We start from the raw sequence: 14332 nt of genomic DNA, 5'->3' as shown, positions 1-14332 counted from the left end.
TTTCCAAGGAATTACTACTGAAGAGTGAACTATTTAGGTTTCACTCTGCTGAAACATGAAAAGTCCTATGTTAGCTCTTAACTTTGCCACCATGATTCTGGAATTCCTTGGGACACAATTTGTTCAAGGTGTTTATATAAGCTGTATCAATTATATAAAAATATTCTTCTATCTATAAAATTTATTGTCATCCCAAATCTGGTGTTATTAGATAAAAACCAAATCACCTCTGAGATTTTAAAAGGCTATTAAGTGAATGTTAGTGAGAAGTTAATTCTAACTTTATGCTGAGCTATTCCCCCTTGATCACTTCTATAGATTGTTTACAGAAGGCATTCCAAATATTCTGAAATACCCTGTAACATTAATTCTCTGGTCTGCATTCAAATTTTTATGGTTTTACCTTGCTATTTTCAGACAACTAAGGCCTAAATCTTTTTTTCTCTAATATACAGTTTTGTTCATCTAGATTCTGAAGTTAAATTTTATCAAGAACAATAAAGATGCTGGGATTATTTGTACAATGTACTTCCACTGTCCCGTGATGGTTCATTATCAATTTCATCAGAAATAGAAGCAGGAAGTTCTCGGGGGTACCTGGGTGGCTCAGTCAGTTAAGCGTTTGACTTTTGGCTCAGGTTATGATCTCACAGCTTGTGGGTTTGAGCCCTGCATCAGGCTCTGTGCTGACAGCTCGGAGCCTGGAGCCTGCTACGGATTCTGTGTCTCCCTCCCTCTCTCTCAGAAATAAACAAATATTAAAAAAAAAAAAAAAAAGCAGGAAGTTCTCCTTTACTAATATAAGACCACTGATACCAAAGAATCAGCACTCTTTTACCACTTTAGAGGATGTTTTGCATTTTATAATAGGATTAATATTATTTACTTCATCAGTAACATGATCCATTTATTCAAGCTACAAGACTTTATGATTAAGGTTATAGAATTGTTAGGATGAAAGGCAAGAGCACCTCAAACTTTCTTAAAGTGGCATACAAACGACTTCAAGTTGAATAATCCTACAGTTTCTGAATAAACACGGATTCATAAGAAAATATTAGTTATCTCTAATTCCAAGTTGTGATGTAATAGGTTGCTGTTGGGGATCAGACCAGGTGAAATATTTAAAAGTATGTGGCTGAGGGCCACCTGAATGGCTCAGTCGGTTAAGCATCCAAATCTGGCTCGGGTAATGATCATAGTTTGAGCCCCACATCATGGTCTCTGTTGTCAGCACAGAGCCTGCTTCAGATCCTCTGTCCCTCCCCTGCTCATGTTCTCTCTCTCTAAAATAAGTGTCCGAGCTTCGACTCAGGTCATGATCTCTTGGTTAGTGAGCTGGAGCACTGTGTTGGGCTCTGAGGAGCCTGACTGAGATTCTGTGCTTCCCTCTCTGCCCCTCCCCCACTTGTACTCTCTCTCTCAAAAACGAACATTAAATTTTTCTTAAATTAAAAAATAAACATTAAAAAATATGTGACTGAACAGTAGTATTTTGAGAGGAATGAAAAATGTACCTACATAAAGTCTAAGTGCCACTTAAAAGATTTTTTGTGTTGCTACGTTTCTACTTTGACTTAGGCAAATTTCAAAAAGCACCTGAAATTCTTAAAATTTCAATTGTTCTACAATGACTGAATCAAACAATAGAAATGCAAAAACAGGGGCACCTGAGTGGCTCAGTCAGTTTTAGTATCTGACTTCAGATCAGGTCATGATCTCAAGGTTCATGAATTCCAGCCCCAAACAGCCCAAAGCCTGCTTTGGATTCTATGTCTCCCTCCCTCCGTCTCTATCCCACCTCCGCTTGCACTCTCTCTCTCAAACATAAACACTAAAAAAAAAAAAAAAAAAAAAAAAAAAGCAAAAACAGGGGGCACCTGGCTGGCTTCGTTGGAGGAGCATGTGACTCTTGACCTTGGCCATGAATTCAAGCCCCACATTAGGTGTAGAAATTACTTAAATAAAACTTAAAAACAATGCAAAAACAGGTATCTAGAACATAAAAAGGATGGGAAAATAAAACTAAATGTTTTCATAGTCCTGCTTTATCATTTTTGTTAATTTTTTGACTTGGTCAAGGTCAGATGACAGTACAAAGATAGACTATTTACTTCTGAATAATATTCAAAGCAGTTATCTATTTTTTAATGTTTATTTATTTTTGAGAGAGAGAGAGAGAGAGAGACAGACAGACAGACAGACAGAACATGAGTGGGGAAGAGGCAGAAAGAGAGGGAGACACAGAATCTGAAGCAGGCTCCAGGCTCTGAGCTGTCAGCACAGAGCCCCATGCGGGGCTGGAACTCATGAACCCTGAGAACATGACCTGAGCAAAACTCAGATGCTTAACTGACTGATCCACCCAGGCGCCACTAATGTTTATTTATTTTTGAGAGCAAAAGAGAGACAAAGCGGCAACAGGAGGGGGGCAGGGAGAGAGGGAAACACAGAATCCGAAGCAGGCTCCAAGTCCCTAGCTGTCAGTAGAGAGCCTGATGCAGGGCTCAAATCCACAAGCTGGGAGACCATGACCTGAGCTGAGGTAGGACGCTTAACTGACTGAGCCACCCTGACACCCCCAACGCAGTTTATTTTTTAATTTTAATTTTTTACAAAGCAGTTTAGAAAGGAAAAAATAGGTCCCTTCTCTTTCCTTCATTTTCTCTAAAACCATTTTTTTATATGTAACTTGCTTTTCTTTTTTCTAAATGATCTCACTTTCCACTTCCACTGAATTTATAAAAAGTTTAATACAATTTAAAGATCTACACTTTTTCTTCATTCTCCCAATATTACTGACTTAAATATCTGGGAAAAATAAGTCTAACAAGTGGACTTTACAATGATTTTTCTCATTTACAAACATACTCTATTAAAGAACTATACTGTTTATTTTTATTATTCTTTAATTTAAAACAGTATTTATTTTTGAGAGAGTATGAGCAGGGGAGGGGCAGAGAGAGAGAGAGGGATAGAGGATCCAAAGCTTACACTGTGCTGACAGCAGCAAGCCTGACATGGGGCTGGAACCCATGAACCATGGGATCATGACCTGAGCTGAAGTCAGAAACTCAACAAACTGAGCCACCTAGGTGGCCCCTTTTAGTCTTTTAGTTGAAAAACTTTCCAACTACTCAGAAATGTTTCATTTTACCTTAAAAATGGAGAAATGTTTATTTTATGATAGAGAATGAGGAAGGGAGATACAGAGAGTGAGAGAGAGAGAATCTCAAGCAGGCTCTGCACTGTCAGCACAGAGCTCAACTTAGGATGAGATCATGACCTGAGTGGAAACCAAAGTCAGATTTAGCTTAACTGACTGAGCTGAGCCACTCAGGCCCCTGGAGAAACATTTATACGGTAACAGTAAAATTATGGATTAATCATTAATTGTTCTTCAAAGAAGCTCAACAAACCCTAAGACCAGAAAGAGCAGTTTAAAACAAAAATCAGTTTGAAAGAATTTCAGGTATTTTAATCTATTTCTTAATAAGAGCCACGTGGATTCAATTTAGCTTAAGACACATATAATATGGCGCTTACATTCTCATATTAATCTATTTGGAACACCTTGCCATTATCCTAGCAAAATAAGGCAAAATGAAATAAAATAACCCTAATATGGCATATATTTCTATGATAGAGAAACATTCCAGTAAGGGTTAAATACAAAAAAAACCCCAACCATCTGCTAAAGATGTGATTCAATTTTCACCAGTGTTAAAAGACATGTCATTTAATCCTAGATTTTTCTTTTCTTTTTTTTTAAAGATTGTTTGTTTATTTAGGCAGGCTCTGCACCCAACATGGGGCTCAAACTCATCACCCTAAGATCAAGAGTCACATGCTCTAGTGACTGAGCAAGTCAGGCACCCCTAATCCTAGACTTCCTTTTTTTCCCCCCAAGATTTTATTTTTAAGTAATCTCTACGTCCAATGTGGGGCTCAAACTTACAACCATGAGATTTAAGAGTCACATGCTCTACCAACTGAGCCAGCAGATACCCCTCCCGTATTTCTTTAGACCAGAGTTTCTCAACCTGCATACTGACGTTTTGGGCTAGATAATTCATTGCTGTCGGGGGGCTATCCTGTGCAATGGAGGATGTTTAGCATTTAACAACTAGATGCCAGTAGCATTCACCCAGTTGTGACAAGGAGAAGTGTTTCCAGACACTGCTAAATGTCCTCTGGGACAGATGATAGGATATCCCCTGTTAAGAACCACTGCTTTACAGTATATCACATTTCCTATGCTTTTCACTCAACGGTTAATCAACTCTTATATATTCACTTAAATTCTGAAGGAAGTACACAGACTAATAAAAAAATTATTTTTAATTAAAGAAGGCTTAACTTAAGACATCATACTGACATCTACTGGCTTGGTACTAAACTGTACATTTGACATATACTGCATTTAAAAAAAAAAAACCCTCAAAATTAAAATATAGGTGCTATTTTGGGAAAGTAGAACAATTAACTGAAAGTAGTAACATTAACATCAGTACTGTTCGTTTTTTGTAAGTCTAACATATAATAACAATGGTAATGGTCTATTATTTTCTTAATTTTTGATGTACTGTCTTTTGGATAATTGAATTTGTAATGAATGGCTTAGAGACTGATAATTAAAGGGATTTTTTTAAACAAGTAAAAAAGTATGGTTCAAAAACTTGCAAAAAATTAAGCAGCATGCTATTTTATGATTTATACTGAAATTTTAGAAGACTGAAAAATTTTTATAAAAACCTAATAATGGTAGTTCTATAAATAAAATTACAATTTTCTAGATATTTTAATAAAAGACATTTGGTAATTAAATACTACTATCAATTAAATTGATGAACTTTATTGGGGTTAAAACTATAACAAAGTTCATCCTAAAACATTTTGCAATGCAAAATTATTTCACTCAAGGAGTGTTTAATATTTGAATGCCAGGAATTACAAGCAATTTTCAAAAGCAGAGACTCTTCACATTCATAAAACTTTATACATCATTTGAACTAACAGATATTTATACTACTAAAATCAAACATGCATCACTTTCAAACATTCTTGTATCATGATTTTATATATTACATTATTTAACACCGTTCCTCACTGCTACATGTATTTATCATACGCTTGCACCATTCTCCTTGGATTTCTGATCTTTATCTTCATTCTTCACGTTATCCTGCAACACAGTAGACAAACAGATTTTATTAGATTCTCTTAAATGTTACTTTAAAAGTAAACATTAGTAAACAGATACTCTAAATAGTCCATTTTACCATACATAAAAAACTGACTCAGGGGGCAACTACGAAAGAAAGCTCTCAATTCTACTATGCAGAATGATTTCTAGTATGTGAGAAAGCTATCTAAGTCCTAAGAAATTTAAAGTTCTTAGGAGTAAGAGCAGTATATTAGGAACATAGCAGTACAGTAGGAATTTTTACTCCTTGTTCTGAGTGACACTGAGGATATGGCAGATCTCTCAATTACTGAAATTATTTTGTAATGGCACTGAGTCACAGATTTGTCTTTTAGTGACAAAGCACACATAAACCACATTGACATTTGGTAATTAATTTCAATTAAGTTCTAGAAAAATAAATCTTTTGGAAATTGCTTGTAATTAATCTAACAAAGGACAGAATGATACCATTATTTAAGCCTAGAAAAACTACTAGGAGCTTAAGAATATTAAAATTTCCAAACACAAATTTAAAAGTTGAAATAAATTGAAAATACGAAAGTACAAAACTGCTAACCTTCTTCAGAACAGTGTGGATTTCATCCATTACTGTAGATAAGTTTCTGATTGTCTTACTGAGTTGGTTTTCAAATTGCAAATTCATGTTTTCTGTAATCTTTAAGTTTTCTTGTAACTGACTAAAGTCCTTTTTAACTTCTCTGAGTTCACCAGAGAGGCTTTTGTTGGAATTCTCCAAATTTAATATGGTTTTTTCATCCTCATCTGTTAAAAAAAAAAAAATAAAAAAATTATCATCTTTCCCCTTTAACATCCCCAATTTAACTTAAAAAAAATTTTTTTTTTATTTTATTTTTGAGAGAGACAGAGTGAGAGCGAGGGGAGGGGCAGAGAGAGAGGGAGACAATCTGAAGTAGGCTCCAGGCTCTGAGCAGTCAGCACAGAGCCCGATGTGGGCTCGAACCCACAGATCATGACCTAAGCCAAAGTCATATGCTCAACCGACTGAGCCACCCAGGCGCCCCTCCCCCAAATATAACTGTGAAGTTAAAAGTATAATGGGGCCCCTGGGTGGCTCAGTTAGTTTTGCATCTGACTCTTGATTTTGAGCTCAGTCATGCTCTCATGGTTTGTGGGTTTGAGACTCCTCCTTGGACTCTGCATTGACTGTGTGGAGCCTGCTTGGCATTCTGTCTATCTGCCCCACCCCACTTGTTCTGTCTATCTCTCAAAAATAAATGAACTTAGGGGCACCTGGGTGGCTCAGTCCATTAACCGTTCAAGACTTGATCTCAGCTCAGGTCATGATCCCACAGGTTCATGAGTTCCAGCCCCACAATAGGCTACATGCTATCAGTGTGGAGCCTGCTTGGGATTCTCTCTCTCTCTCTCTCTCTCTCTCTCTCTCTCTCTCTCTCTCTCTCTCCCTCTCTCTCTATCTCCCTCTCTCTGTCCCTCCCCCACTCTCTCTCTCAGAATAAACTTAAATAAATAAATAAACTTAAAAAAAAAAAAAAAGTAGGGGTGCCTGAGTGGCTCAGTCGGATAAGCAGACTCTTGATTTCAGCTCAAGTCATGATCTCATGGTTCCCTTAGATCAAGCCCCACACTGGCCTCCATACTGACAGTGTGTGGAGCCTGCTTCTGATTCCCTGTCTTCCTTTTTCTGCCCATACCCAGCTAGTGCTCTCTCTCAAAATAAGTAAACAAAACAAAACAAAACAAAACAGGGATTTAAGGAGGGGCACCTGGGTGGCTCAGTTGGTTAAGTGTCCAACTCTTGATTTCGGCTCAGGTCATAATCTTACAGTTCATGGGTTCAAGCCATGCACTATCCATGTGGAACCTACTTGCGATTCTCTCCCCCATCTTTGTCTGCGGCCCCCTACCCCTGCATTCTCCCCCTCTCTCTTAAAATAAAATAGATGATTGATAGATAGATAGATGGATGGATGGATAGATAGATAGATAGATAGATAGATAGATAGATAGATAGATAGATAGATATGCCTGGGTGGCTCAGTTGGTATAGATAGATAGATAGATAGATAGATAGATAGATAGATAGATAGATATGCCTGGGTGGCTCAGTTGGTATAGATAGATAGATAGATAGATAGATAGATAGATAGATAGATAGATAGATATGCCTGGGTGGCTCAGTTGGTTAAGCATTCAACTCTTGATTTCAGCTAAGGTCATGATCTCACTGTTAGTGAGATCAAACCCCACATTAGGCTCCATGCTGACAGCATGGAGACTGCTTAGGATTCTCCCTGACCCTCCCCTGCTTGCATGTGCTCTCTCTCTCAAAATAAACAAACATTTAAATAAACAAACAAATAAATAAAAGATGCAACAGAATAGGGATGCCTGCCTGGCTCAGTTGGTGGGACAGACAACCCTTAATCTTGGGGTTTTAAATTTAAGCTCCACACTGTGTAGAGAAAGACTGTTTAAAAATAAAGTCTGAAGGGTTAAGGGGCACCTGGGAGGTTCAGTTGGGTTAAGCGTCCAACGATTCTGTCTCCCTCTCTCTCTCTCTGCCCCTCCCCTGCTTGTGCTGTCTCTCAAAAACAAATAAACATTAAAAACAAATAAAAAATAAAGTCTCTCCAGGCTCTGAGCTGTCAGCACAGAGCCTGATGTGGAGCTTGAACTCAAGAACTGCAAGATCATGACCTGAGCTGAAATTGGACACTTAACCAAGTGAGCTACCCAGGCGCCCCAAAAATAAAGTCTTAAAAGATTCAACAGAACAATAAAGGAATCTAAGAATGCACATGAAAATCAAAGATTCTTCTACAGCTAAGCAATGTTGTAGTTTTTATTAAAGTGGTCAAAAGTAAGTTACATTATGTGCCTACTCTAAAAGGCAAAGGATGGATATGCACGTGTATGTAAGTATGTATACATATGTGTACACACATAAATCCCAACAGGGCGTTAAAAGTACCAAAATACCCAATGCTGTTCCTTACCCGTTTTTTCTTCTAGCAATTGCAGCTTCTGTTCTACTTCAGCTCTTACTTTTTCACTTTTTTCCAATTTTTGCAAGAGGCTTCCTACATCTACCATTGCACCATTGTACACGATAAGACCAACATTTTCTTCCACATCCTTTGGTTCCTGTTTTACTGTTGGTGTTGGAAGTAACAACCTGTTTCCTATTAAAAAAAATTTTATCATTATTTTTTCTTCTTTAATAACATAATTATAAAATGACATAATCGTAAAATAATACACTCAAACCTAGCATATCTTCCTGCAATGCTTCAGACTCTTCATGGTTTTCTTCATCTTTTGAAGTGTCTGTTAATTTCCGGTAAAAGCAAGATTCACGGAGTACTACTTTATTCAGAAGTTTCTTTACCTGTTATTCAAGCAAGTAAACAAGTTAAAAAGAATATGTTTTTGATTTCCTTAATTGTGTTATTTTCACATATGAGGAACATCAATGGCATCTGTGTTCTTAGTACCTCTCCCTTTGAAACACTTCTGCTTTTTTTATAACTGTCTTCCCCATAAACCTAAAATTCAAATAATCTTTTGAAAAAATTTGTTAAAAAAGAAAAAGTATAACACTGATAGAAACACTAACACATACATTAAGGTATATGTACAAAGATATGACAGCATATAGCCTGTAATTCTAAAACATGGAAACCGCCTAACAACAGAGACTACTTAAAGGAAATTAGAGTATATCTATGTTACAGAATGCTATGTAATCACAAAAAGAAAAAAGTGGGGTAATTGTGTGTGCCTGGGTGGCTCAGTCAGCTGAGTGTCAGACTCCTGAGTCTGGCTCAGGTCATGATCCCAGGGTCTTGGGATCATGACCTGTGTTGGTCTCTGCACTGAGCATGGAGCCTGCTTATGATATTCTCTCTCCACACCCCCAACCCCCTGCTCACACACACTCTTTTAAAAAAAACAAAAACAAAAACAAAAACAAAGTGGGTCTCTATTTTCGTGGCAGAATGGCCACTATACATCGTTAAATGAAAAAAGCTGTCCAGGGGCACCTGGCTGGCTCAGCTGGTAGATCATGGAACTCTTGATCTCAGGTTGTAAGCTCAAACCCATGGTGGGTACAGAGGTTAGTTAAAATCTTGGGAGGGGAGGGGAAGAGGAGGGGAGGGGAGAGAAAAGCTGTCTATCAATAACGTATAAAATGGTTTCATGTGTTGTGTGTATCTGTGTACACACAGATTGTATGTACACGTATACGAGTTGCTTACAAAAAGATCCAGAGAACCATATATGAGGCCAGAGGTGTAGAAAAAGCTTTTTTTTTACTTCACACATTTCAATATTTCTTGACTGTATTACTTAAAATGGCTTTTCATTTTAAATATTCACAAGACAGATTACCTGAGCCCGAGAAAGATGTAGTCCAAGAGTATAAAGTATTTCTTCCAAATCCTTTTCAAGAAGGTAACCACAATGGCTTTGATCAAAATAAACAAATGCCATTAACAAATCCCTGTTAATCGTGATCATCTGAGTCTTTTCTTTTTCCTAAAGAAAATGCAGAAGATAACAGTGAAAAGTAAGAAACTGAGTGTGTGTCTATATAATAGCCAAAATCTGAAAAGACCTTTGTCTCATGTTAGAAGTTAAAATGAGTTGATCTGGTTTATGTGTATGGGAGAAAGGAATAAGACATACCAGTTTATCTGACATAAACATAAATACCAAAATACAACTGGCTGAATTTTGCTCCAAGTGGTAATATATACATATACAAGGATGAATAAACTTCATGTGTTATGCTTAAGTTTGGATTATGTGAGTAATGGAAATTACTATATTATAAAGAACACAGTATCCAATAAATACCTTATCTTTAGAGGGTCTCTCCTTGCAGTACCTGTTGACATCTCTTTTGTCATCTCGTTTGTTTATTTCTTCCTCATCCCTATCTATAAAATCAGAACAAGAGCAAAATACTCATTAATACAGATATTTCCAACTATTACAGAGGCCAAAGATAGTTTTCTATTACTTACTAACTTTCAAAAGACATAAGGGCAAAAAAAATTATATGAATAAAAATGGTTTGGAATTCATAGGAAAGAATTATGAAGAAAAATGGGTGCCTGGCTAGCTCAGTCAGTGGAGTACGTGACTCTTGATCTCAGGGTTGTAAGTTTGAGCCCCATGTTGGGTGTAGAAATTACCTAAAACATTAAAAGAAAAAAAAACTATAAAGAATAATAAGAAGAAATGTATAAAGAGGCTAGAAGGAGGAAAAATTTAACTTTATTAAATCAATTAACTTTGTTCCATAAAAATTTGGAGGACATAGTTCAAAAATGAATGTTTTATATATAAAATTAGAAATTATAACACAAATTTAAACAAAGCGAAATATATTTTCTAAGAATTAAAAGGAAAAATATTCAACACAATAAAACTAACTGCAAACAGATTATTGCAAAATAAAACGTGAGCATCTGAGATGTTAAGATAATTTTAGAAGACCTAACAGTATTAATATCCAGAATTTGCTGACATTTACATATCTATTCCACAGTAAAAGATGGGAACTTGGATAAATCATTCTTTTTATTTTAAAAGATTTTTTTTTTTTAATTTTTTATTTTTTAGAGAGAGAGAGAGAGAGCACGAGCTGGGGAGAGGGGCAAAGGAAGAGTGACAATCTCAAGCAGGCTCCATGACCAGCACAGAGCCTGATGTGGGGTTCATGACCTGAAAGGAAATCAAGTTGGATGCTCAATGGACTGAGCCACCTGGGCGTTCATTCCATTTTAATTTTTTTAAAAAGATTTTATTTTTTAAAATCTCCATACCCAACTATGGGGTCTGAAACCACAATCCCAAGATCAAGAGTCACATGCTTCATCAACTTAGGCAGCCAGGTGCCCCTGAATTGCACACTCTTTTAAAAAACTTTATTTATTTATTTATTTTTAAGTAATCTCTGCACTCAACCTGGGGCTCAAACTCATGACCCCAAGATCAAGAGTCGCATGCTCATGACTGAACCAGCCAGGCACCCGAACTGTACTCCAAATTTTAAATGAAGGAATTACATAGTATGTGAATTATATCTCAACAAAGCCATTATTGTAAAACATAAATAGGCAAAAGGTCTAAAACTGGACTGTGGTGATGGTTTCAAAAAAAGTTACTTGGGGCGCCTGGGTGGCGCAGTCGGTTAAGCGTCCGACTTCAGCCAGGTCACGATCTCGTGGTCCGTGGGTTCGAGCCCCGCGTCAGGCTCTGGGCTGATGGCTCGGAGCCTGGAGCCTGTTTCCGATTCTGTGTCTCCCTCTCTCTCTGCCCCTCCCCCGTTCATGCTCTGTCTCTCTCTGTCCCAAAAATAAATAAAAAACGTTGAAAAAAAAAATTAAAAAAAAAAAAAAAAGTTACTAAGAATGATTAAATTGCACATTTAAAAAAAAAATTTTTTTTTTTAACATTTATTTATTTTTGAGACAGAGAGAGACAGAGCATGAGCGGGGGAAAGACAGAGAGAGAGGGAGACACAGAATCTGAAACAGGCTCCAGGCTCTGAGCTGTCAGCCCAGAGCCCGACGCGGGGCTTGAACCCACAGACCGCGAGATCACGACCTGAGCCGAAGTCGGACGCTTAACCGACTGAGCCACCCAGGCGCCCCTAAATTGCACATTTAAAATGAGTTTTGTAGTATGTATTAGCACCTCAACAAACTGTTTAAAAACAAATGTGTCCTTGGAACCATACTATAGTACAGAGCAGTTCAGTTGCTTTATTAGGTTTATTACTTTATAGGGTAAACTAATTTACTGCTAAGAGCTTCAGTTTCCTCTATCATAAAATACCCTCTGAGTAGAACTATAATTACAAATAATTTTTATCAAGAGTATATCATATACTACACAAATGTTAAATTCCCTTCCTTAATATTTTATAGACATGATCCACCTTATTTGAGTATTTAACTTGAAAGCTGTCACTTTGAAAATTTTGACTCTCCTGGAACTTAGACTTTTTAAAATAACTTTAAAGAGGGGCACCTGAGTGGCTCAGTCGGTTGTGTCCGACTCTGGCTGTTCATGATCTTACAGTTCATGAGTTCGAGCCCCACATCGGGCTTGCTGCTGTCAGGTGAGAGCCCACTTTGGATCCTCTGTCCCCCCCCCCCCCCCCCCCCCCGCCCTGCTTCCCCACTGGCTCTATCACAAAAATAAAGATAAAAAAAGAGTTGGACACTTAACCAACAGAGCAAGCCAGGCACCACAGTGTGTTGGTATTTTAAAGGACACAGTTGACAGATACCATCAAATTTGTGTCCAGAAAAAGTGCAACAATTTAAACTGACCCCAAGAGTGATGAAACAACTCTTCTCTTTACCCTGGTTAATATGACCTTTTATTAAAAACTTACTTTCATCAAATTGATAGGAAAAAATAGATCTTATTGTTATATGCTGATTACTAAGATTTAACACCATTTTAGACATTAAAGGACATTGGATTTTCATTTTTAAAAAAATTACCAATTCTACTTTACCACTGGAAAAAGAGTAGTCTCCCAATAGGTTACTTGATAGGTTAATGAAATATAAAGTATAAGGGAAAAAAAACCTTATATCATAAACAAGCAGCAACTGGAAATACAAAGAAAACCAAAAAAGAACGATAATCCCATCACCCTATTTGGCTTTGCAGTTAATGATATTCATTCAACAAATATCTACTAGAGACTATTTGGATGTTGAGACTATTCCAGGAACTTGAAATAAACATCAGAAAAGAGGAGACAAAAACTGCTCTTCTATTTTTTTTTTTAAGATTTTATTTAAAAAATTTTTGAAGATTTTTTTTAAAGTTTATTTTATTTTTAAACATTTATTTTTGAGAGTGTGTATGAGTTGGGGAGGGGCAGAGAGAGGGGAAGGACAGATGATCTGAAGCGGGTTCCCTGCTGACAAGAGACTGATGTGGGGCTTGAAACCACAAACCACGAGACCATGACCTGAGCCAAAGTTGGATGCTCAACAGACTGAGCCATCTAGGCACCCCTAAAGTTTATTTATTTTGAGAGAGAGAGCACACACATGCACACAGCGAAGGGGCAGAGAGAGAGAACTCTAAACAGGCTCCGTGCTGTCAGTGCAGAGCCCAGCATGGGATTCAAACCCATAAACTGTGAGATAATGACGTGAGCCGAAATTAAGAGTCGGATGCTTAACTAACATAGCCACCCAAGGTCCCCTTTTAAGATTTTATATTTAAAATTTTTTTCAATGTTTATCTCTGAGAGAGAGAGAGAGCACGAGAGAGCGCTAGAGGGGGAGGGACAGAAAGGGAGGGAGACAGAATCCAAAGCAGCCTCTGCACTATCCACATAAACCCCAACATAGGGCTCAAACTCCCAAACTGTGAGATCATGACCTGAGCAGAAGTTGGGGTGCTGAACCAACTGAGCCACCCAGGACCCCCTTAAGATTTTACTTTTAAGTAATCTCTACAACCAACATCGGGCTCAAACTCAAAACATGCTCCACCAACTAAGCCTGCCAGGCATGCCAACACTGTTTTGTATGTATGTATTTGTTTTTTAAATTATTATTTTTTTTTGAGAGAGAGAGAGAGCAAATAATCCAGTGGGGATGGGCAGACACAGAGAGGGGGAAAGAGGATGTGAGGTGGGCTCTGTGCTGACAGCATCGAGCCCAATGTGGTGCTCGAACTCACCAACTGTGAGATCACGGCCTGGGCCAAAGTTGGACCCTCAACTAAGACACCCAGGTGCCCCTATATGTATGTATTTTTATGTAAGCTCCTTGCTCACCTGAAGCCCAAATCAGGGCTTAAACTCACAACCCTAAGATCAAAACGTGAGGTGAGATTGAGAGTCAGACACTTAACCAACTAAGCCACCCAGGCACCCCCTTAATTTTATTCTTTTTTTCTTTTTAACATTTGCTTGTTTGTTTATTTTTGAGAGAGAGAGAGTGCACGCGCATGCAGCGGGGGAGGCACAGAGAGAGAGGGAGACATAGAATCCAAAGCAGGCTCCAGACTCTGAGCAGTCAGCCCAGAGCCCGATGCAGGGTTCGAATCCACGAACCGTGAGTTCGTGACCTGAGCCGAAATCGGACGCTTAAC

General features: G+C 37.8%; 1 protein-coding gene across 4 annotated transcripts in view; it reads right to left on the bottom strand.

The window, feature by feature from the left end:
* Positions 1-4839: 4839 nt before the first annotated feature.
* The window catches only part of CCAR1 (cell division cycle and apoptosis regulator 1), a 64011-nt gene continuing 54518 nt past the window's right edge, over positions 4840-14332 (bottom strand). For all 4 annotated transcript variants that reach the window (XM_042907842.1, XM_042907841.1, XM_042907844.1 and 1 more), the window contains 6 exons: positions 10052-10134; positions 9584-9730; positions 8459-8579; positions 8188-8373; positions 5766-5971; positions 4840-5185 (listed from right to left, as the gene is read on the bottom strand). In XM_042907842.1, coding sequence (XP_042763776.1) covers positions 5126-5185; positions 5766-5971; positions 8188-8373; positions 8459-8579; positions 9584-9730; positions 10052-10134 — 803 coding nt within the window. In that variant the 3' untranslated portion in view covers positions 4840-5125. The remainder of the gene's footprint in view (positions 5186-5765; positions 5972-8187; positions 8374-8458; positions 8580-9583; positions 9731-10051; positions 10135-14332) is intronic.

Source organism: Panthera leo, chromosome D2 (assembly GCF_018350215.1).
Source record: "Panthera leo isolate Ple1 chromosome D2, P.leo_Ple1_pat1.1, whole genome shotgun sequence".
Taxonomy (NCBI): domain Eukaryota; kingdom Metazoa; phylum Chordata; class Mammalia; order Carnivora; family Felidae; genus Panthera; species Panthera leo.
This window is presented reverse-complemented; position numbering and strand designations above follow the sequence as displayed.